Source organism: Phacochoerus africanus, chromosome 2 (genome assembly GCF_016906955.1).
Source record: "Phacochoerus africanus isolate WHEZ1 chromosome 2, ROS_Pafr_v1, whole genome shotgun sequence".
NCBI lineage: Eukaryota > Metazoa > Chordata > Mammalia > Artiodactyla > Suidae > Phacochoerus > Phacochoerus africanus.
Window position 1 is genome coordinate 124,064,804 of NC_062545.1, and position 26,164 is coordinate 124,090,967.

The following is a 26,164-nucleotide window of genomic DNA, read 5'->3' on the forward strand; positions in this document are numbered from 1 at the left end:
CTGGCATTTAGCTGTACCTTCAGTAAGTTGCTCCAATGCTCTATCAGGATGGCACTTTCTGGATGATGAGATATGTGCCATTATCAGTGGATTCTGTGGATAAGGGTCCACTCTTGCACTTCCTTTTTGGCAAAACCATTTCTCTAGTTTCATGTAACATTATGTGAGATTTTATGCTAGTAAATCTAATAGAGCATAAGTACTCAGATGATAGTACTGGCTGAGGCTCTTTGGGTAGGAAAAGCAACCTCATATCTGGAATATGTGTCAAGGAACTTCAAGGGGCCTAATGTAGTCAACTTGACAATTGGTTTAGAGAAATGGTTTTATATTGGGGACTCAGCGTCACTTTCTATTGCTTGTAGGTTGGGCATTCAGCAGCAGCAGGGGCTAAATCGGCCTTGCTCAGTTGAACCCATGCTCAGTCTTCACCTCTTCCCCAGTAGACACTCCATTCATGTGCCCAAGTACCAGCACCAGCTGGCCAATGACTGAGGCAGGATGGGTGATGTCAACTGGACAATTTCTTCAGTATTCTTCATTGTTTAGTGCCTCATCAGTAATGGATGCTCTTGTGGGTGTTACATGTGAAACAGAGACCTGCACTGTTTATGCTTACGATCAATGCCAATATGTCTATCCATAGGTCCCTATTCCAGACTTCCTGTAGTTGACTTAAAATATTTCTTCTCAGAGTTCCCGTCGTGGCGCAGTGGTTAACGAATCCGACTAGGAACCATGAGATTGCGGGTTCGGTCCCTGCCCTTGCTCAGTGGGTTGACGATCCGGCGTTGCCGTGAGCTGTGGTGTGGGTTGCAGACGCGGCTCGGATCCAGCGTTGCTGTGGCTCTGGCGTAGGCCGGTGGCTACAGCTCCAATTCAACCCCTAGCCTGGGAACCTCCATATGCCGCGGGAGCGGCCCAAGAAATAGCAACAACAACAAAAAAGACAAAAAGACAAAAAAAAAATATTTCTTCTCCCAGGACAATTACCAGTTCAGCCATTCAGACTATTCAGTTCTTAATGAGCTCTGTGTACAACTAAAGATGCCTGTTTTTTGCAGAGCATTAGTGGTACTTAGCCATCTAATTCTGCTATTCTTTAATCTATCTGTTCTCTCCTAAGTTTCAAATACTCAATAAACTGCACTCACTAATTCATTCTCTTCCACAGGTAAACCCTCTTGTTTTACACTGGTAAAAGCTACCACTTTGAGCCAGGGGTTCCTTATGTTCCATGTGTCACGTGTGATGGAGTCCTCAATGGCAGCTCAGACCACTCCTGGGGACAACTGTCACTCACAGCTGGGTTCTGTGGAAGATCCTGAGATGGAATGGAATTTGGCCAGAAAGATGTTTACCAGAGAACACCTGTCAAGGGAGGGGGAAGCAGCAGAATTGGGCAGGAAGAAGTCAAGCTGCAATGGAGGAAGCTCTGGAGTGAGTTTTGCCTGACATAACATGGTGCATTGGGCTGAAATGGCAAGGCTTTTTTACACCAGTACCATGCTCAGTCTCAGATTTAGGGAGGATGTGCCCTTAGGTAGTGTTTTCTGTAGCTGCTGCACATGAAATCCTGTTATCTGGAGAATTTCTGTTCTTCACACTCCCTGTGGCTCATCAGCAAGTCTTCCCTGGAAAGGGGATCAAGGCAAGCACCAGTGTCTAATCCATTTGCAAATCATATTTGGCTCTAACTTCAAAATACGGCCAGGATCTGACCATTTCCTACTACTCTCATTATCATGATTGCTCTTGTCCAAGTAAATATCTTTCATATGGACTACTGAAACAGTATTCTAATTGCTTGTCCTACTTAACTCCCTACCCTCCTACAATCTATTTTTCACAAAGGAGTCAGAATAATCCTTTTAAAGTATAAGTCAAATCTTGAAACTTTTGCTTAAATTTTCCAATGGTTTCATATCTCAGAATAAAAGCCAAACATCTGCCCTGGTCTCCAAAGCACTAAAGATGTGCCCCCTTATCCCTACTCCTCTATGATCCTGTACTTTTTTCCCTGCCACAAATTGGTCCAGCTAAGCTAGCCTCCCTTGCTATTTCTCAAACATGCCAGTGTTGCTGCCTTAGGACCTCTGCACATACTTGTTCCTTCTCCTCAGAATGCTATTCTTTGGATTATCTGCATGGCTCACTTTCTCTCCCTTCATTCAAGTCTCTGTTCAATTTTACCTTACTCAGCCTTTCGCAGACAACTCTATTTAAAACAGTACGCTTTCCCTGCACCAGTCACTGATAGTCTCTTAACTGTGCTTTACTTTCCTTCTTAGCACTTATTACCTGATATGCTAGATCCATTACCTAGACAAGGCAACCAAAACTTTTTGTTGGATGGAAGAATAGATGAGTCCTGGGGCTTCTCTTTGCTGCTTTCTTGAGTCTCTCTCTTCTCTTGATTTCTTCTTCCAGTTTGCTGACAAACGTCCTCTAGTATCTTCCCAAGCATCTTTATCCCAAAGATAGGTAGGAGGTAAATTTTTTGAGACACTGTATGTCTTTATTCTATACTCATACCCAACTGATTGTATGACTGGAAATAGAACCCAAATCACTTTCATGTAGAATTCTAAAGTCACTGCCCCATTGTCTTCTACTTTTCAATATTTGGAGGAAGTCCTCTGACAACTTAATTCTTCACCTTTGCATGACCTGTTTCTTCTCTTTGAAAACTTTCTCTATATCTACGGTGTTCTGCAATTCCTGATGTTAAGCCTTAGTTTGTGCCTTTTTTTTTTTATTCTAAAGACCTGTGTCCTTCAGTTTTATGAATTAATTTTTTTTTTTCACCATGATTCTCATTCTCTAACTATTATCTTGGTAAATGACTTCATGGAGTAGTCTTTAATCTTTTTTTTTTTTCACCTTCTATTTTCCATTTCTTTGACTTTCTGAGAAATCTCAAATGGAAAAAAAATAAACTTCATCCTGAGTTTAGAAATGACCTTTAGAAAGAAAACCAAAACAAAGTATTATTTTTGACTAGCTAGTTATTCACTCATCACAGCAGCAGAGTTACTGAATAAAGATACTGAGGTCACAGATAGTAAATTAATCAGCCAAGTGTTGATATGAACATTATAGTAAAGGTGAGTAAATTTTCTCAAACACAATATTCTATATACTATGTAATGAGAAAAATACTATTTACTATCAACTATTTACATATAAAACAAGATTGCAGTTATCAGAGACTTGAGGAGATAATATGGAAATACCATGATTAAAAATAATTTGGAGAACAGTGCTTTAGTCCATCTTCACTACCCAGCTTGAAGCTCAGTTTCATGATTACAATTATACAAGTGTATTTGTAGATTGATAAAGTTTACGAATAGACTCATTCCATTTAGCTAATACTATTTTTTGTGAATTTATAGTAACCAGTATACAAATAATCTCCAACTTTCCCCTTAACAACAAAGGGTAATGGCTAGTATAAGCACTATTATCAATAAATGTATTTCCCCTCAAGGTTTTTATTAAATATGATATAACATGTAGTTACAACTTTAAGGTTCAAAGTTATTTGGAACTTATCAACTTTCTATTCATATGCCATAATTTGTCTTCCAACTCTTGTATTAACTCTTTATTTTAGATATCACATTTTTAATTTATAGCACCTCTTTTCTGTCTATTGCTTGTTCTCTTTCCTACTATCCCATTCCTGCTTTGTGAATACAATATATTCTTTTTTTGAAGATATTTAGCCTTTGTTTCTTTTTGTTCTCTGCTTGTCTTTTTCCTTTGGAATTCCCCCCTTTTTGTTAATTGGGGTCCTTTCTTAAATTTAGAGGCTTTCACCAGATTTTTTTTTGTCTTTTTTGTCTTTTGTTGTTGTTGTTGTTGCTATTTCTTGGGCTGCTCCCGCGGCATATGGAGGTTCCCAGGCTAGGGGTTGAATTGGAGCTGTAGCCACCGGCCTACGCCAGAGCCACAGCAACGCTGGATCCGAGCCGCGTCTGCAACCCACACCACAGCTCACGGCAACGCCGGATCGTCAACCCACTGAGCAAGGGCAGGGACCGAACCCGCAATCTCATGGTTCCTAGTCGGATTCATTAACCACTGCGCCACGACGGGAACTCCTCACCAAATGTTAATGATGGTCGGTGATTTTTGACTGGTAGTGTTCACTGCAGGCTCATTAAGTGTTTAGCCAAACTTTACACTTGGGTCTTTTAATTGTCAATATTTGGAGACAAAATTTTGGTAAAATTATCACCTGCAGTAACATGGAAGACGGAAAATATACCTGATGCACATATGGTATTAGGTGAGATTTTGAGGTAGAATTTTGAAAAAATAAGCTGGCGCTATTAACTGCAATTTAGAAGGTACCCTAAGAGAAAATACTACTAAAACCTCAAAAATAAGGACGTGGGTATGCAAACATTATTGAAAGGGAATACAGAGTCCAGGCCAGAAATTGAAATTTTCTTGCAATCAAATGTGTGATCGTTAAATATAGCCTTTGGACAAAAACCAAGTCCAGACCATTACCATGGCCTCAAGGAAAAGACCAAGTAAAGGATGTAACTATACACTCATTTTCTATAACCTCTGAAGGGATAAGGGGATGCCTTTCAGTTGAATCAAAGGACTACTAGAAAGATTAAGTAAATGATTGATATGCTCAATAAATACATATCTCTACAAACTAAGCCATGAGTGCTTTGAGCATCTCAGACTGAACTAGTTAGTGAGCGTTTCTCTAATCCTCTTCTGCTGAAGTCTTCTAGACCTTTACTCCCATATTTGGGTGAACCCCAATTCTTTATAAAACCTCTTTATTCATAAAGTACTTGTAATGAATCTGCTTTATTCACCAAATACAGACTAAAACACCTGGCTTCTCTAGAAAATAGAGCCTGAGGCAAAAATTAAATCTATTGCATAATTAGAAAAGGCAATCCAGGGTGGTGAGAGTAAGGAGGAAAGAGAAAGTAAGGCTAGTAAGGATTGGAAATAAATGCAAATTGATAAATTACTGTATAACATTTGCTTCCTCTTTTATAAAAAGCCATGAATAGACACTGCTGATAATTTGGCAAGTACACTTGCTTAGCTATATATGGTACAACTCTGGGCAGGTGGTGGAAAACTGTGCTTCAAAATAGTCCATCAAAAGAAGGGAGAGGAATTTGTCTAAAAGCTTCTTCTAGTCCATTGATCCAAGTTTTCCAGACAGTTAACCTCACTGCTCTTCCATATTGCATCATCTAGTCCTTTTGACAATCACTGGGGAAACCCTGTGGCATGGTGCTTCCCTGAGTCCAGAAGTATTGGGATGGGGCCAGAGATTCTGAGCATGTGGTAGTGACCTCAGCACATAAATCACTCAAGTCTGCCGGTAGTGTGTCACCATGTAGGGTTGTAACTATGGCAGAGAAGATGGTTGGTAGCCTTGCAAAGAGTAGGACCAAGAATCTGATAAGGCACTTGAGGAAGGTATATGATACTATATCCAAAGATGAGATATCTACTGGCACAATACTATCTATAAATCTTCAGCAGCAAAACAAGGACATGGCATCCCTTGTTCACACATATGGAATCAGAAAGGTGTCTGTTAGGTGGTTCTGCTGATTTTGGCTGAGATGGTTCGCATATTTGGGTGATCACTGACCATCAACCAATCTAGACAGGAGACAGCTAAGGTGATCAGGGTAACTTGGCTCTATTCCACGTGTGTCTCACCCTCCAGTAGGCTAAGCTAGATGTATGTGCTTATGGCGACAGCAATAGCACAAGAGTTAAGTGAAATACATTAGATGTTTGGAAATACATATGGCCCCAAATCAGTGAGAATGTACTTCAAAGGATCATGAAAAAAATACCATGAATCCAGGGAGGAGTAAGGAATAAGGGTCATTTTTTAACAGTCTTTCATACCAAAGAAAAACAAGACAAGTACAGACGATTCATTGTTCAGATAGGTATCACTATTATTTGGGAGGAAGAGGTTGAGATTTTTCTGGCCTTAGTTATAAATTAGGCTCTCATAAAGTATGTGGGTCATCTTTCTTATGACAGCTGTAAGACAGGGCAAATGAGTTCTCCCCCCCACCACCTCTTTTATATTTATTTGGTTTGTAGAGCCAGTTAAAATGGCAATAGTTTTTGGCTCAGGGAAGTTCAAATTTAGCCCAGAGAAATCCAACTTTGGCCCTGCTTAAATCAATTCAGGCCTTCCTCTGTTCCCAGGGCCAAGTTCTAAACATGAAAAAAAAATCCATTTTAATCCCTTTCTTGTAAAATAACTGCTAGCCAGTTACTGCCTATTAACTAAGAAGCAAGTCAGCTAGTTTATTTGGCTAAGACTATGGTGCTAATAATATTCAAACTTTATATAATCCACATTCATTTTAATGAATAGCCTAATAAAATGGTGACCTCACTGAACAAAATCAGAAGTTCCAGATTCTAGATAAGATTCTATTACTAAATAGTGTTTGACCCTATGGGCAAGTTACTTAATCTTTTTAGGCCTTAACTGCCATGTATACATTAATCAGGAACTGCTTTAAATTACAATGTTTCAAATGTCCTATTTCTACAGTATGATAGTAGAAATTACTAATTAAATTTAAGAAACATTAACTTAAAGAAAAATGTTTATTTCAGGACTCTTCGGCATTTTTATGCCATGCCTTTTGAATCTCTAAGAGGGGAATATAATGTGCAACAAACAATTTTACCAATAATTTATTTTTTCATAAAAACATGTGTCCCACTGAATACACTTTGTGGAATGTACTGTTATTTGTAGCATTCACATCGATGAATTTATCAGTCAGTGTCCAAAGAGAGGGCAACTTCAAATGGGACACTTGAAAAAAATACATTAAAACGACTATTTACAAAGGTGTAGGCGGTTTAGGGAAACCAACAAAGTGTAATGACCTACCCTGGGGCTAGTAACACCTGGGAATCATTAGAAGGGGTAAAAGAGAAAAGAACCACAGGGAGGAGCGGGGGCACGAAATTAACTGGAATAACTGATGAGAAGGGATGCCTGATAGGATGACCTTCAGTAAAGGACACAGCCAATCCATGGGGACCTGAGAGGAAAGGAGCCAGGGAAATAAACAATTTCATTTTCAACTTCCAGCTTCCTGCTGGTGCTTCCATTTGCCGAACCCAAGCAAAAGCCAGTGGGCAAGGAGACCTACCTCACAGAGCAGAGAACAGAATGGGAAAGAGTGAAGGGTGGATTCGAAGGGAAGCAGCAGCTATTCAGCACAGTAGGGCTCCATTCATAAGCAGCTAGATTAGATGATTAAATGATGTCCTTAGGACTCAGTCTTTTTCTCTCTCCACTCTTGCTTTCTTTTGCTGGTTTCATTCTAAGGCAAGGTCTTGCCACCTGCAGCACAGATGTCACCAATAGCTCCTGGGTTATATACATCATGCCTAGTTCACAATTCCATAAAATAATGAAAAGGGTAAATGCATTTATAGCACTTACTATATGCCAGGTGCTGTTGAAAGCCCCTTAGATACATTAACTCAGTTAATCCTTATCATAATTCTAAAATAGCTACTGTATAATCTTCTCTTCGGAAATGAAGAAACTGAAAAATGGTAAGTGGAAAAGGAAAGCTGAGATTTAGATTCAGATAATTTAATCTAGGGTCTGTGCTTTTAACCACTGCACCATACAGCTTTTTGAGAAATAAACCCCCTGTCCTACAGCAGCCCTATCACTTATCGAAAAGGATGCTGAGACATGTGCTCATCCCTAAATCAATCACTAGGCATTTTGCTTGCCAACTGGGTCATATGTCCATCCCTGTGACAGGACATGGTTGCTAGCTATTTCTCCCTAAAAGATATGCCAGGCAAATGAAAAAAGTAACAAATGTCCATTACAGACAGTGTGGATTTAAAGAAACAGCCCTAGGGACTAAAGCTACAATTCCAGTACTACCCGTGTTTGCCATTAACCTTAAGCAAATTACTTGAGGAGATTCTGTGAGTATAGGTGGGAAGGATATGAAGATCACTAAACAAATATCTAATTACATAGATATAAATATAACAAACTATTATATTAAAATATAATAAAATTGAGATATGCCAAACTTGAGCAAATTTACTTCTGTAATGAATATTTTGGTCCACACCATCTCTGAAAATTCCCTTAAAAATAACTTCATTTTTAAAAATATGAATTAAATTAATTAAGCCTTACTTTTTCAAGTGGTCTTACAGATATTACACATGAATATTTCCTAGGAATAAACAAAGCACAATTATAATTTTATTGATTGCAGCAAAATAAAATGACATAAGTGACATTAAAAACTAATGGGTAATTTTTCTTGTTTCCTTGTCTCCAGGGCTTTTGGCATTCTTTATCAACTGGTGCATAAAAGAGTAGAAAAATAAAAGATTATCGTATTGTCCTTTGTATTTCTCTTTTAATACATCAGTATGATAGTCTACCAGAAAGTAGTAAATGGCTTCAATTGTGGAAAGGAAGGTATCTGGCTTTCCTTTCTGATGGCGCCAAAAGCAAGTTTTTCTTGTTTTCAACTCAACTTGTAGCAATCCTGTCAAAAACAAATAGGAGAAGTATAAATATTTCCTCTTAACCACAGGGTGTGGTACAATAATGATGATTTTTCTTAATTACTTTAAGGATGTTCTTTAACAGAGCACAGATAAGTTCCTTCAATCTCAATTCCAAATAGAATATTTTCTCTAATGCATTAAGGGATATACAAGTAATATAAAACAAAGGATGAAATCTTATCCATGATAGCTATCTTTAAATCTTAAACTTTGTAGGGTTAAAAGTAGTTAACATTTAAGATGTTCATCTCTTTCTGTCTTCTACTTAACAGTGTCTATTAATATTTTAATCTATGGCAGGTCTAAATTTACTGGTTCTCAGAAGTGTTTCATTTTCTGCCAAACTGACATTTAAAATATCATTCTAAAACTCAATGAGACTAGACAGGCAAATTAATGGTTCTTAATACTGTTAAAACTACTTCTGGATTTTCACTTTTTGGCTGTATCTTCATGAATAGAATACCTAGAGCTGTTTCATTAGCTTTCACATCTGTGTTTCAGAGCCTCAAGGAGCTGTCTGCAAATGCCTTGCTCCTGCCTGTATATTTAAAGAGGAAATGACTCATGAAATCAAACAATAATACTCCCATCTTTTATAATTCAGATATCAACACACAAACTGAGAATGCTTTTGGCACCTTAGATCTTAGCACTCAAACTCACATTATATTTAATTTGCTAATACTTTTTAACAATCATATTTTATTTTAAAGTGAGAAATAAAAGTGAAGAAGGTAGTATCAAATGAGCCCACTGACCCAGATTAGGAATCTCTGGGCCAATTTTTTCCTACTGTCACACTTCTAACAGCCTAACAGCTACCTAAGAAATGTGGCAAGGAATGATAAGAGATAAATAATATGAAATATATTAAGATATTAAGAGATATGGAGGATCAAATATATATCAAATAGGAATTCTTTAGGAGATATCAAAGAGAATGGAGGAGAAATAGCATTTAGAGATAATGCCCATGACATTTTCAGAAACTATTTTTAAAAATGCAAGGCCATGGATACATGACATAATGCATCTCAATGAGGATAAATACAAACAAATCAGTGCCTGGATCCTTCACATAGTAGTTTAACCGCAAAAGAGCAAGGATAAAGAGAAGATCTTAAAAGTAGCCATTGAGAACTGGCAGATCATATACAATAGAATGGTAATCAAAATGACAGGACACTTTTCATTAGCAGCAATAGAATACTGAAGACTCCGGAATAAAATCTTCAAAGTGCCAAGAGAAAACAACTGGCAATCTAAAGTTATCTATCCAGCAGAACTATATATCAAGAACAAGAATGAAAAACATTAATAGAAAAAAAACCTGCCAATAAACATATGCCAACTGGAGATCTAATGGAAGGAATTTATAGAATATATTTCAGAAAAGACAGTCTGACTTATAAGAATGGTGAGCAAAGAAAATGGTAAACATCTATGCAAATCCAAAGAAAAGTTGCCAGTATTAAAGAAAAACAGTAAGAATATCTAATTTGTGGACTGAAAATAAAGGTCAAAACAAAAAATAGTTGAGACAATAACAATAACATTGTAAACTAGGAGAATATATCAAGCTTTGTAGTGAGTCCTCAAGTGCTCAAAAGAAGAGATAAAAATACTGTTTAACTTTGAATTTTAACTTACATGTGCATAATACAATTCCCTAAAAGAACCAAAACAGGAATACTAAAAAATGGAAACATAAAAATAAAAATTCAATCAAAGAAAAACCAGAGCAAGACAAGTAGAAATAAAATGAAGATGGTAGAAATAGATCCAAATAAGTCAATATCCACAGCAAACATAAATACATTAAAACCTGCCATTTAAAAGACATTGATTATCAGAATGAAACATGACAGAGATGAGCTCCACAGGGCTTCCATTCAACACTGCACTGAAGGTCCTAGTTAACAGAGTAATACAAAAGCGATAATTTAATTAGATGCATAAGAACTGAAAAGGAAGAAACATAATTGACATACACGGAAAATATTTTTAAATCTATAAACAAACTATTAGAAACGTCTTAGGCAAGAGAGGATTTTAAAAGGACACACAAAAGTGCCAAACAGGAAAGACAGAAATTCTACATTAATAATTTTGGTCCCTCAAAAGATACCATAAAGAAATTTAAAAGATGAGCAACAAACAGCAAGAAGATATCTCAGAACGTTATCTATATTCTATAATATACAAAGAATTCCTACAAATCAATAAGAAAAGAAAAATAAAACACTAGAAAAATGGGCATAGGTATTTCACAGAATAGGACATGTAAATGGCCAAATAAGGAAACAAAATGATGCTCAATCCAACTGATAATTAGGGAATGGCAAATTATGACCATGATGAAATACCACTTTACACCTACTAGATTGGTAAAAATCAAACATTTGCCAATACAATGGTGGGAGGGATTATGAATCTATGGGAACTCTTACACATTAATGTGAGAGTATAAATTTGTATACCCACCCTTTGGAAAACAACTGTTACAGTCTTATAAAATGGAACATTCCCATAAGAAACAACCCAGCAGTTCCACTTCTAGGTATGTTTCCTAGAAGAAGTTTACACATGGGCAGGAGTAGTAGCACTGTCTGTGACAGCAAAAACTAGAAACGATTCAATTCTTTCATTAACAGGAGACTGAATAAACTATAGTATATGCACACAATCACATATTACACAGCAGTGAATATGAATAAACTATAGCTACAATCATATAACATGGAAAAATGTTAGAAATAAAATGCTGAGTTTAAAATATGAATCCTGAAAAAAACAGGTAAAAAAAAAAAGCAAAACTAAATAATTTAAAATAGAATATTTTTCAAAAATTGAAGTACAGTTGCTGTACACTATTATATAAGTTACCAGTGTATAATATAGTGATTCACAATCTTTAAAGGTTGTACTCCACTTTTAGTTATAAATATTGGCTATGGTTCCTGCATTGTACAATATCTCTTTGTAGCTTACTTTATGCCTAATAGCTTGTACTTCTTATTCCCCTAAGAAGGAACTAAGTACTTCTTACTTCCCTCTCCCCACTGATAACCATCAGTTTGCTCTCTATACCTGTGAGTCTGCTTCTTTTTTGTTACATTCACTAGTTTGTTATATTTCTTATATTCTACACATAAGTGATAGCATACAATGTTTGTCTTTGGCTTATTTCACTTAGTCAAATGCCCACCAAGTCTATCCATGTCACTGCAAATGGCAATATTTCATTTTTTTATAACAGAGTAGTATTCTAGTGTGTGTGTATGTATGTGCGTGTATGTGTGTACCACATATTCTTTATCCATTCACCTGTTGATGGACACCTAGGCTGCTTCCATATCTTGACAATTGTAAATAATGCTGCTATGAACATTGGGTGCATGTACCTTTTTGAATTGGTATTTGCTTTTTTAAAAAACATAATTCAATGTAATTCCAGGAGTGGAACTGTTGGATTACATGGTAGTCCACACTGTTTTTCATAGTGGCTGAACCAATTTACATTCCCACCAAGAGTATACAGGTTATCTTTTTTTTTGATGTTCGGTTGTATGAGCTTTTTATACATGTTGGATATCAATTCCTTATCAGTTGTATCATATTTTCTTCCATTCAGTAGATTGTCTTTTTGCTTTGCTGATAGTTTCCTCAGCTGTGCAAAAGCTTATGAGTTTAATTAGGTCCCATTTTTAAAATTTTTGCTTTTATTTCCTTTGCTTTAGTAGATGTATCCAAAAAAATATTGTTGAAATTTATGTCAAAGAGTGTTCTGCCTATGCTTTGCTCTAGGAGTTTTATAGTATCTGGTTTTACATTTAAGTCTTTAATACATTTTATTTTTGTATATGGTGTTAGAGAATGTTCTAATTTCATTCTTTTACATATAGCTGTCCAGTTTTCCCAGCACCACTTACTGAACTAGTGAATGCCAGATTTAATAATCTGAACTCCCTCCCCCAACAAAAAGAAACCATCCTTCCCCATTGCATTCCCCTAAGCCTTCCTATGTTGAATCTTTGAGAATGCTATGCTTCAACTTGTAGGCTTAGATTTTATGATTAAATTAGGTGCTCAACCTTCAAATGTTTTATTCTGACAGAAGTAAAGCATCTGCAGTTATTTCTCTATAAAGTCTGGGAAAACAATATGTTGCATTGTTAATGAGATGAAGTAGGAATGCAGAAGACTGATTCTTGAAATCTGTTTATTTCATATTTTGAAGGAATTAAGAAATCCCTTTTAAAAATTTTGATGTAGCACAGAATTGAAATATGGTACTTTCTATGTAACCTGCGAAGGAATAACAGGAATTTTTTTTTGTACAAATGTGATTTTTAAGCCTTAAGCAGAAATGTGGACATTCTAAAAACAGATTTGTACTGTATGTCAATAATTCCCTTCATAATTTTCTCTGTTACCACTTATGTTCTTCACTTGATCCTTTTAATTACCATATAAAGTAATTTAAAGAAAAATGGCTCAGGTAAACCTTCAAGACTAAGAAGTAACTTGCTTCTGTAACCATCCAAGGTAATATGCCAGGAAGTACTCCAAAGAGCAGGGCTTTAGGGTTCCATTTCGCTATTAAATATTAGCAACAAGGCTGCAGGCCTTACACTCTGACATCTTTCTCTCTCTCTCTCCCTCTCTCTCTCACACACACACAGACACATATACACACAATTTTTCTCTGTCTCTATCTCTCTGCCTATCTTTCTCACACATATACAAGCAAGTACACACATAATTAGAATGACAAAGCAATCTTACTAACATGTATGCTGTTCTTAAGAGGTACAAACTACATAAATTAGGCTTGTTAAATCTAGTACTGACACTTGTTTTAGCTTGGAACTTACACAAGATTCCAACAAGTGTCATAAACTTTCTTTTATAGATGACATACATTTTTAACAACTGCCTGGAAGAAGCTCTTTCAAGTTGAAACTGTTTTGGAATCTGTCTACTACCAACAGGGTAGCTCTCCTGCTTTCTCATCATACATGGTACACAAATAAAGCTGTCAAAGAGCTGGAAATAAACCTAAAGCTTTCAGAGAAACTACTGAGAAAGCCTGAGGAAGTGAGTAAGGTTTAAGGGAACAAGAGAGGTGATATTACCCCCTGTTTTTCATATTATTAGTTGTGTTACTTGGGCAAGTAAAGCAACGTTTTTTTTTGTTTGTTTGTTTTGTTTTCTTTTATGGCCGCACCTACAGCATATGGAAATCCCCAGGCTAGGGGTCAAACTGGAGCTGCAACTGCCAACCTAGGCCACAGCCATGGCAACACCAGATCCAATCCTCATCTGTGACCTACACCACATCTTGCAGCAACACTGGATCCTTAACCCACTGAGTGAGGCCAGGGATTGAACCTGCCTGCTCTCTGTAATATGTTGGGTTCTTAACTCGCTGAGCCAAAATGGGAACTCCAAACAACTTTTTTAAACCGTTATTATTAGAAACTAAGTTTTTCATTCAAAGAAAAAAAGATATAAACATAAAACAAAAGAAAGTAATGTTAAATCTGAACTGGAACTATTCATAAGGACTCATAATATATAGCTACTTTTTTCTCTTGGCTCTGTCCACTGAAGCAGTGACATCTAAGCAGTAATAAAGTTACCAGATCTTGGTTTCTAATATCATTCCCCACTAAAAGAAACATAGTTCCTTCAAATGATTAATTCTAGGTCTGGGGCAAGAAAAAAAGTACAAGTGAACTTGGGACATCCTGTTGTACCAGAAAGACAAATAAGGCAATGCTACAAGGACTTGAAATTCTTCTAATGGCAAAATTTGAGATAATTTGGGCATCAAAAAGAATACAGTCATGATAGATTATAACATATTGAATTAAAAGGAAGTCCATAAGACCACAGTCATCTCAAAAAGGGGTCAGGATAAAGGAAAAAAGAAAATCTCTTCTTTACATAAGAATGCCAGCTAACAAATGTAGATGAAATAATAATATTAAAATCTCATCATTTTGCAATGCTTAATGCAATTACTGATTTAGGCAACAGTCATCAATAAATACTAAAAATCACTCAGTAAAAAGCAGTTGGGAAATAGTTTACAGTCTCAAAGCATCATCTTGCAGATTACTACTAATTTCAATGAAGAAAATAAACTTTATAGTGGAGAGATCTGGCAGTCCTGACTTTAATCAAGGAATTAAAGTTATTGGCAATAATGGAACAACTTACATTATATCCTCCTGATTTGATTAATCATTATATCCTCCTGATTTGATTCAACTTTAGCTATGAATAGGGTAAACATATAAATCATCAGCTAAGCAGCTTCATTTCTGAGTGTGAAAGGAATGTTATTAATAATTATATCAAAACAATAGATATAAACTGGAATGTTATGGACAAACCTAGATTTATCCTTACATGAAGTATCCTCACAAAAATATTTAAACTGAATCTAATATTGAAACATTCAGATAATTGAAACATTCAGACAATTGGACCTGTCCTCTTCATACAAGTCTAAGTCATGAAAAACAAAAACAAGAGACTGTTCTATATTAAAAGAGACTAAAGAGACATAATAACCAAATGGAATATAAGTTTACATTCTGCATCAGAGGAAAAAAAGCTACAAAGGACATTTTTGGGTCAATTTATGGGCTATACATTAGATATTACAGAACTTTTGTTAATTTTTGTAGAGTGATGATGGTATCACAGTTGGGCAACTATTCTTAAAAGATGTACACTTAGGTATTTAAGGGTGATATGTTGTAAAGCCTGCAATTTACTTTTAAATGGTTCAACCAAAAATATATATAATACCCAAGTATACACACACATATATATAAAACAGAGAAGGAAAAATAAAACAAATGTGACAAAGTGAATGTGTATTCAATACAACCCTTGCAATTTATCTATAGGTTTGAAGTTTTTTGAAATCAAAGTTGCAGGAAGGAACAATCAAAACAATACATTTTTTTCTTACCTTGAAGTCTCTCATCAGAGAATATTTTGTTTGTTTGGTTCCAGGTACTGTCTATAAATACAATTTTTTTTAGTGGTGTCTCTTTGCACATGTTATCATTCAAATCCTGTTCTTCAGTTTTCTTGCGTTTAATGGATGGCTTGTCAAGGTCATCATTTCGGCTTCTAACACCATTTTCAATCCGTTTTTGCAGATGAAAAGAAATATCTTTTACTGAGACAGACCTAGGTCCAGGAAAAACAAGTGCAACCTAAAGCAAAAAAACTTAAGTTAGTAGTATGCCATTGTGATCTTCAAAATTAATAAATTCTGATTTAAAACTTTAAGAGAAAAAATATGTTGAGTATCTGAGAAACAAGCATTGTGTTCTATTATATGTGCTTCTTTAATATGTATGGTAAAATTTTTGGCGTCTTCTCAGTCATTTATAATCATTCTATACTACCTATAAGTATTCCTTGACTTCAAGTAAGTTATTCACCCATTGATATAAACCAAGTTAATTGTACCTTAAATAAAAATCTAAACTCTATAATATTTCATAAGATAAAAGGCAAAGTATGGGTTACTTTGAAAAAGAATCACTGAAAAGTGCTCAATAATTAAATACCATAATCACCTATATAATAAGCAAAGATAAAACAATGATACAGCCAGAGCAGATGAGGAATGGTATATCAGGACTCTATAGCCACTACTGATGGCAGGTTTAAATCATATAACTCTTTGTGACAGCAATTTGGCAATTTAAATCAAAAGTCTTGAAATTTTCATACCCTCTGGTCAAATAATTTCACTCATGGGAATCTATCTTAATAAAACAATTCTAGGAGTTCCCATCGTGGCTCAGCAGAAATGAATCTGACTAACATTAATGAGGACACAGGTTCAATCCCTGGCCTTGCTCAGTGGATTAAGGATCTGGGGTTGCCATGAGCTGTGGTGTAAGTCACAGACGTGGCTCAGATCCCATACTGCTGTGGCTGTGGCTTAGGCCAGCAGCTACAGTACTGATTCATCCCCTAGCCTGGGATCCTCCATATGCCACGGGTGCAGCCCTAACAAAACAAAAAAATAATACTAATAATTCTAAACATACATATACTCACAACGCTGAGAATATCTGTTAAACTGTACTTATTAAGGTAAAAAAATAAAACTAAAAATACATAACTTTCCAGGAATAATTCTCTAATTATGGTACTCTCTTTCAGCATGTTTTTACTGAGAACTTATACACTGTTAGTTTTTCCAATGTATGCACAACTCCTGCCACAAAGCAGGCACCCAGTAAATATTTGTTAAATAAAGAAGTGTTGATAGAATCACGGTATTTTATTCTCCATATTTTTCCCTATTTCCCAAGTTTTCTTTAATAAGCATGTATCATTGCTAATATGAAAAAATAAATGTTACAAAAATAAAATTTAAAATCTTGAATTTATAAAATTCAAACTTAATAAAATTTTTCAGGCATTCACAACGCATGCCTATACTTCCCCATACCCAACTGGTAAAGTTCATGGATTCTTGGTTTCCTTGGATTATAAGCATATCATGTCTTTTTATATTACCTGTGTTCTACTTAACTGACGTGATACCTTGCTGACCAGAGAAGGAAATACAAATACATTCCTAGATCCAAAACTCAGATATTATTTACACTTACAACTGTGTATAATTCAACCAAAAAATATAAATGTACTGATAGGAACAGGAAAACTTTTTCAAGTTCTTTCTCAAACAAATGAATATTAATTTTAATTTGTTTCTATATTAACCACACCAACAATTATTCACCCAAGACTAAAAGGATTTATATAATTCTTTCAGAAGTACTCAAGGCCTAATTTTTTGAGATCTATTGCAACATTACTTTTCAACAAGGCCAGCTGAAAAAACCAGTTGTCACTACCGTAACAATTTCAACTATGCGAAAATCAATTAACAATCTAGACATGAGGAGTTCCCATCATAGCTCAGTGGAAACGAATCTGACTAGCATCCATAAGGACGCAGGTTCCATCCCTGGCCTCGCTCAGTGGGTTAAGGATCCGGTGTTGCCATGAACTGCGGTGTAGGTCACAGATATGGCTCGGATCTGACATTGCTGTTACTGTGGCATAGGCCAGTGGCTACAGCTCTGATTCGCACCCTAGCCACGGAACCTCCATATGCCCTGGGTGCGTCCCTAAAGAAAAGACAAAAAAAAAAAAAGAAGAAGAATCTAGACATGAGCAGGGAAGCAGGGAAGTCCTCTGAGTAACCAAAAGAAATATGACTAAGGCCATATACTAAAGCTCTTAATTTAGGGAGAATTTCTAAAAATTCTTCTTAGTCTTTCTTGTTTTGGAGAAACAGCAACATTTGTACTCTGGTTTCTCAGTCTGCATCATTACACTATTAAGTGTAGTATAGGCAGAAGAATGGAGAAGGGTGAAGAGTAAAAGTAGGTCTGAATACTGGCAAAGAAGAAAAACCTGAAGAAAAAATGCAGACAGACAATAAAAAGTGGGAAGACAGACTTAAAAAAGCCCAACATCTAAGACCATTTGATCTTTGAAAATACTGATAAAGTAAACTGTATGTTCTTTAAAGTTACATAAAGTTAACCCTAGATCATTAAGTAAAATATTAAATTGTGGTTCAGTAAGTTCAGAAAGGCAATGAGTTTAAAGTTCATTTTTAGATTCAGTGTCAAGAGTTGTAATAAATGAGCTGCCTACTTCATGGTCCTTTTCTTCATATTCTGGAATACAAGGATATGTATAAATATTTACAAATTCAGGTGCTAAGAGTTTTGCATGTACAGCAGTGCTTTTGCCATCTGTTTCATTCGGATGCTTAATGATGTCAATCTTCAATGGAAGCTAAAATTTAAAGAAAAAGGACAAATGAACAAAACAAATATAAAAATTCTAATTTTCATGTTAATAAAATTAGCCTTTAAAGTTTATATAGCAAGCTCACACTAAATTCCTATAAGTATACCTATGATTTGAAAGCCATACTTTTCTAGAACAGAATACTAAGAATGGTTAAGAGTCATAAAACAAACATAAATTTATTCCTCAACACTGTTAATCATGTACTAGAACAACTATTTTCAACTCATTTAACACATAATTGTCTCTTACAACAAAGTTCCAATATCATTTTCATTTTAGTTACAGAGGCATTAAGTCCTGTTCCTTGCATTTCAATATCTGTGCCATGAATGTCTTTTAGAATTCCTATAAACTTTAAGTTTGTTAATTTTACAATATATTAAAAGGAAATACAAGTTTGGGCAAAAGCTTTGGATCTAAATTTCAGGTTAAAATTTTGTTCCTTACACATCTTTTGAGGTTAAAGGTATTATCTTGTATTGTTAACATCATGATTCTCAGCATGATCAACAGCATAATTATCAAATGGAAAAACAGGAACAGAATAGTTCTAGGAGGTAACACTTTTTTTTTTTTTTTTCCAATGGCTGCACCCACTGCATAAGAAAGTTCCCAAGCCGGGCCCTGAATCTGAGCCACAGCTGCAATCGACACCACAGCTGTGGCAATGTAGGATCTTTAACCCACTGTGCAGGGGATGGAGCTGGCACCTCTGCAGACTGGGCTGCTGCAGTCAGATTCTTAATCCATTGTACCACAGCAGGAACTCCAGGAGGTACACTCTTTATATAAAAAATAGCTCTTTTCAAAATCATTTTGCCTATTTTACTTAAGGTTTTATTATTTAACTACTATGAATTATGCCCTGTTTCTATGCTAAAATATTATCTTGCAAATTTCTTGATTTAGACTTTTTTCTATTTTGTTGACTTATTTGGTTTTCAGTATAATGCTTGTACAAGTCCTGAATTCTGCCGTAATTATGAAAATAAAAGCCAAGTCATAACACCCCCCCATTATATTAAGAAACTCTCTGTGAGATGGATCCTTCACTGAAGAGTTCAAATGAGTTATCTGTTATGATAAGCATCTTCCAGCTCCCAGCCCACACTAAAAGGCAAGATTCTAGGTATTTATCTGGGGCACGTAGCTATTTTACTATGGAGTACAAAACTATTTTTCTTGTTTTTTAAACCAGCTTTACTAAAGAGATAAAATTGCTATAATAAACTGCACATATTTAAAGTGTACAATCTAATTAGTTTTAACATATGTTCCACCTTTGAACTCATCACCACAATAATGAACATATCCATCACCCCCAAAAATCTTATTGTGCCTTCCTCCTTCCTCTTTCCCCATCAACTACCACAGCCCTTAGGCAACCGCTGATCTACTACCACATTAGATTAGTTTGCATTTTCTAGAATTCTGTACAAATGAAATAATAGAGTTAAGTACTCCTTTCATCTGACTTCTTTCATTCAGAATATTATTAATTCCAGAATAATTTTTTAAAGGGGCAGCTGCTATATGCTACTAGACGATCCCAACTGGACATATTTTTTCAGGATGATTATGAGGAAAGAGGACGGTATATACCTTAGAAGGACCATAATAGTTTTCTTTCTTTTTTTTTCCTGCTGTGGTGTGCAGCAGCTTGATGTAGGATTTCAGTTCTCAGACCATGGACTGAACCCAGGCTGCAGCAGTGAAAGCACAGAGTCCTAACCACCAAACCACCAGGGAATTCCCCACAACAGTTTTCAATCTAGGATTTCAAACCCATGTCTCCTACCCTCCCATTTAGGCCTCGTGATCATTTAAAAATTGGAGCCAATTGCTTCAAATCATCACACCAATTTCCAGTTATGGAAAATTTACCATTTAAGTAAACAGTTCACAAATGACTTTACATCAGTCTACTTCTAGCTTAACTCTACATGAGATTTGCTCATGATGCTCAGTCCCAGCTGATACTACATTCCCTTCCCCCAGGGTCTTTCTATAGCAGGTCATTATCAGCCCAGGGAAGGCAGGAAAGAGGAAAGAAAAGAGCAGATCATGGCAATGTATTCTATTACTAGCAAAACTGACTTTCTTATATGGTTGATGAGGAGAGCTGAAAGTTACAAAGGCAATCACCAACATTTCTGATCAGTTTTCAACCCGGCTATGAAGATGAAATGATTCAGTGTAGTCCAAAACTGTACTCTGAAATGTAATGTTCATATAAGAAAATATGAAACTTAGAAAGAATTACTGTCTTCAAGCTCTGCTTTTCTAAGGTAACTATGAAGTTGACTGGCTTCCATGCTTAACTTATTCTTGGCCAGTAAACCTTCAACAGCCTGTAAGAGTGATTTTAGAACTTTGAGGAGGCCATGGACTTGCCAAGGTGACATATATGCTAAACTTCAAGTAAAAAAATATGAGTGTTCAAGTATTTTTATTACTTGAAATTTAAATGAATCTTAAAATCAATACATTAAATATTTTAAAATATAGTTACGACTTATTTTCTTACTGGCAAGTTCCAGTGAGTCTGTGTGTAGGATTTAGTCTCTCAAAGTCCTAATAGGCAGTAGTCAAATTTCACACAATATCTGATTTACTCCTATAACTGAGGTCACTATTAGACAAGTTAACATACACATAATAAATTCTTTACATAGATGTGATGGTCTATAAACTTTTTACCTACACAAGAATAGTCTTGGCAAAAAAAAAGTAGAAGGTAAGCAATAAATTTAAATCAATGTCTTAAATCTGGCTTCAAATGACTATACTTATTACACAGCCCAATGAAGAGGTCTTAGTCTTTTCAATTTTACTTTAGTTTTGGTCACTGATATGTACTCCATCTCCAAGTATAGAAAGGATGGGGCTAAGCTCATAATTTGCTTAAGCAAAAATCAACCCTAGTTCCTTCAGAATATGTTTTCTCAAAGAGCAGTCCAAGACCCTGAGGTGGTTTTTGAAGCACCTTCACGTGGTGTCCTTCAACTTGTCTCTTACAGTATTCACATTTACACTACATTTTTTCTATGTTGTAAATGAATTCTAATCACTACTAAGAAAAAATACATGATTTCATTAAAAACAACAGCATTAATCTCAGACACACGTTTGGGCAACATGTGTCTCTTTTTCCAGAAACAAGAGAAACAAATAGGTTTACTGGCGTATAGGATTAAATGATCTATTAATATAATTCATTTTCATAATGATGTTATTTATCAAGCTTATCACTTACACTAGAGTAGGTACATATGAGCTGTGTTTTTAAAATCTATTTACCTACTTCCAAAGAATTAAATTACCAACCTTTACATGTGGTATCTGTTCAGTAGGTACATTCTCAACTGGGACATAACAGGTATAGCAGTAAAACATTCTTGAACCACCACACTTGAGACATTTTGATCTTCCATTTTGCTGAGCTTTTTGAAGAACTTCTTGAGACGCTAAGCATAAGTTTTGAAGAGGATCTTCTGCAGCTATGGAAGTAGTTTGTGACTGTTGTATTTCCACAAATTTTGAATTCTCTTCTTCCCTTTCTTTGAGAAATATATGTGTATTCAGGGACATTTTTCATTCAAATCAAAGTTTAACTTCTATTTCAAAAACACACATCATAGATGCACTAAAAAAAAGTGAGAGGCAAAATAAAAACAGAAAAGATTTTACTTACTGTTTCCATAAAGAAAATTACTCAATTTAACTCACAACTGTGGGCTGTTTTCAGTACTTATAAACAAATATTAGTAAGTTTTTTAAACCACTAATTTAGCATGCTTTGGAATATAAAACTAAGAAGCAATAAACTCAAAACAATAAATTATCCTTTTAAGCTATTTATTCCATAAAAATTGGAAGGTTCTCTCCAGAAAAATTATTCAAATATAAAGTTTCGGTACCAATAATCTATTTTTCAGTGACTATTTTTGTTCCAGAAACCGTAATTTTGTTTTGAACTGGCATGTAATGCTTTATGTTATTATCAGTGTATTCAACCCTTACTATTCAAGTAAGTTCTGACTTTTAACTGATATTACATGACATCAAATCTCAATCTGAACACTAATGAAAACACAAGGTCCCAGTGAAACCAGTAATGTTTAGTTGGTTATGTTCTAACAGATGTACTCTTCTCCAACTTAAAACAAACATAAAAATATAACTAAACATCCATTGAAATGAGAGGCATTCATTACCAATTATAATTTCTAAATTTCTAAAATATTCCAAAAAGTGAAATATATGCCTATATTTATATAAAGTGTAATCTTACAACTGTTAAAACTGTACAGAGTAACAACAATGTTCACCAACTAAGAATTCACACTGCTATTCAAAAATACACGCCATTCAGATTCTGCAGCTGTACAGATAAAATGTGTAAAATAGCTTTCCCACTTCAATATTTCCTTCAAAAAAGGATGATTGTTGCCAAAACTGTTATTCAAATACTCTGTAAGCACAATATGTTTCAAAGGAGCAAAGAGACTGGGGCCCTTTTGATTTGATATGCATTCCAAAGATGTAAAATGATTCTCATATTCTAAAGCCTTATGGCATTGTGGTGTTTAACTATGAGGCTCCAGGCACTCCGAGTACAAATACTGACAGGAAAAACGCTGTGACTGCAACAGGAAACTTTCTGTGGTCTCCCAAATAGAAAGTGAACAAAGAGTCCAGTGGAACATAATATACAACATAATTTACTAAGAAGTCAGTGACACTAATTTAATTAACTCATCAGGAGCTTTTTATAGATTATAAACCCCAGGGAGCTTGAGACCCAAATAAAGAGATTTGAAGAAAAAAGATGTTGGTCATTGAAGGAAAAGTAAAAGATACTTCCAAATTTACCCAAGGGAAAAGCCAAAATACCATAAATATTTTTGATGTATACTGATTAGATGCAGGTTTACATTTTGGGCTGCTCAGAGAAAGTGATATTTGAGACTGATGGGCCAATCCCTTCTCCTTACCTCACAAATGGAAAACATTATCTGTTTCTGACCCTCACTCCAAATCATCTACCTAAAAACGGCTTTCATCTTTGCCAATATGCCCTGAATGATGGGAAAGGGCAGGATATTAAGCTATCACCTTTTCTTGAGGCTCAAATTCTTTTAAGATTGCAAGAGAGTCTTGGACTTTATCTCTAGAAAATGCACTTAAAGATGGAATATTTTGCACACAATTTCAGGTGGTCTGCAGGTTTCTAGATTCCATCTACAAATTTAGGTAAAGAAATCCTGGCTAAGGTCAAAATTCATTCCAAGGACAGAAGCAGCCTTAAAAGTCTGGCAAGAGATCCTGTTAGTTTCCAGAAGCTGGCCAAAGAAAAGTCACCTCTTGAGCCAAGAGAGGTCCCATCACTGAACTTTAGAAGCTAAATGACACCCAAATCCTCTTGATTTGATTTGTTCTGGTGTTGCCTGAGGTTCTTACAAACATTCTTAGGCTGTAATAGTCTAGAGTTATCCAGATCATGGGACTCATCCTAACAAAGAAATCGAACTGGACTAATTCACCCTAACTCCATTTCCCTGGGTACTCCAGTAGCTATTGAGGGGTTTGCACGTGCCACCATAGGGTCTAGGCAGAGTGGAGAGTTCTGCAGTTTCCAAGGCGGATGTCATGAAAGACAACATGATTGCCTGACATTCAATAGAAAACTCCTGGTAAGTTTTTTTAGAGCCTCAAAGTGCACTCCTCCTGAGATGCCTCAGAAATATCCCCCTATATTTTTGCCTTCCTTCTATCCATATAACTAAATTAATATTAGCAAAGCCTTATATAAAACATCCCTCCTCTACAAAATCAAACAACACAAATACCTTGAGACAGTGAAAGGGAAATGTCTATGGCTCCTCTCCTTGCCTCACCTACACACTTCTCACCTATGGCTGAGGTGGCTACACAGAAGAGGCCTACAGCTGTAAGTCATGGGTAGCTCCTTCCAAAGGTCTCTAAAACTGTACAACCAGGATATCTGTCTCAACCTCACCAACAGCCTGTCTCTAATGTGTACACATCTTCTGTTGCAAACATGATGACTCAAAACCTTCCAAACATGCTTGTTAACATCAAATACGTGTGAGAAATACAAGTGGAGTTGTGGGGGTAATTGAGAAAACATAAAAACACTTTATTCCTAAGGAAATAACAAATATGTTTACCTTAATGGTGTACCCATCGTTCTACAACTTGGGGTGAAAACAAACCAATTTTTTCTCCTTCTACCCTCTTTACCTCCAAAATTAATTGCACGAGCAAGCTGTATCAATTTTACCTTGTACATAATGTTCTATTTTTAGTCTCAAAGTCAGGACTCTAGATAGCCCATGGCAATCTCTTACACCTTTTTACTTTTGTGTACTTATTACTGGTTCCATATATTTAACACGGAAAAATGTACTTTAATTTGGAATTACCTTTTCAGTGAAGCTATCCCTCCTAGCAGTCAACTCTCCAAGAGCACAATTCTTGACAGATCTTCCTTATCCCTGTGTCTTATGCAGCATGGAATTCAACAAATACTTGTTAACTAAATGAAAACCATTCTGAAAAAGAAGCATCCACTATGCATCTGCTACTGAAGTATCTGATAAATCTTTACAGGCCATATGCAGCCTAGCAGAAATGGCAGAATTGCAAAATTTTTTTTTGGTGGGGGTGTTAAATAATAAAGGAAAATTAACTCACTTCCCAGAGGAACATCATAGAAAACGCCCCTATCCTGTACTTCAGACCAATTCAGAACTAGGTAAAATCCACTTCATTCCCTCCCCCACCAGAGTATTTTTAAGAACCAGGTCACACATGCACAGGTCCAATACCCATTTTTTTAAATCCAAAGTATCACCTTCTCAATACACACTAACAGCTCCCCACCCACCACGTGGTAGACAGTCAGTCTTGTCTTAGTTTTTCATGGTACACTAGGGTTCCAACAGAAATAATTCTTAAATATTGTGGTTTTGAGCCAAGTGGCGACTTTATTATCCAACTTCGTGGAATTGGTAGCTTGCAGTGTTAACATTCTTCCTGACTTGTACTACCTTCCCAAGAAATAATTCAAACATAAGGAGCAGATTTTTTGCTTATTATGTAATCAAAATTTTAGTATTTTAAATACACTGCATGGCACGCTGTCTACGAAGTTTCTTCGTGATAATCAATGCCCCGCAAACCACTCCAACACTAAAAAATAAAGAACAGACTTCCAAAAGGACTAACTTTTCCTGGACAGACTTTTCTTGGGGTGGAAAGCACTGAAAATAATTGTTAGGTGAAAAAAAATTTTTTTTGGAGGAAAAATTCGTACGCCTTTCCCCCAAAGGGCCCTGAAGATCTTAAAAAACGCAAGCGCCCGAACAGGGACCAGGGCCCCGCTCACAAGCGACGCTCGGCACGACCTCCGCTACGGCCCTGCCAAGGAGCGTCCACTCCGGCAGCTGCCCCGCTCCGGCCAAACCACCGGTCCCTAGAGGCGCGGGGCGGGCACGAGGGATCGCAGTGGGACTCAGACCTGCACACCCCGCGAGTCGCCGCACAGCTCCACGCGTCTTCCGCTCAGCCCGAGCCGGAGGCGCGCACCCGGCCCCGGTAGCAACTGGGATCGGCGGAGCGCTTTCCGGGCAACACCAGAGGGAGGAGCCCGGCC

The 26,164-nt window shown here is 36.1% G+C and overlaps 1 protein-coding gene across 4 annotated transcripts; it reads right to left on the minus strand.

The window, feature by feature from the left end:
* Positions 1 to 6,714: 6,714 nt before the first annotated feature.
* Positions 6,715 to 26,146, minus strand: DTWD1 (DTW domain containing 1). 4 transcript variants are annotated; one of them, XR_007133092.1, is made up of 7 exons: positions 26,030 to 26,146; positions 24,933 to 25,010; positions 21,811 to 22,129; positions 18,322 to 18,465; positions 15,596 to 15,845; positions 7,197 to 8,579; positions 6,715 to 7,085 (listed from the first exon to the last, which is right to left on the minus strand). XR_007133092.1 is itself a non-coding variant. In XM_047766407.1 (6 exons), exons 3-6 carry the CDS (start codon positions 22,072 to 22,074, stop codon positions 8,332 to 8,334), a joined length of 906 nt encoding a protein of 301 aa, XP_047622363.1. In that variant the 5' UTR covers positions 22,075 to 22,129; positions 24,933 to 25,010; positions 26,030 to 26,146; the 3' UTR covers positions 6,715 to 8,331. The 4 variants fall into 4 exon arrangements, 3 of the variants coding, with proteins under 3 accessions (XP_047622363.1, XP_047622364.1, XP_047622366.1); XM_047766407.1 differs by having other exon boundaries at positions 6,715 to 8,579; XM_047766408.1 differs by having other exon boundaries at positions 6,715 to 8,579; positions 24,933 to 25,061.
* Positions 26,147 to 26,164: the final 18 nt, after the last annotated feature.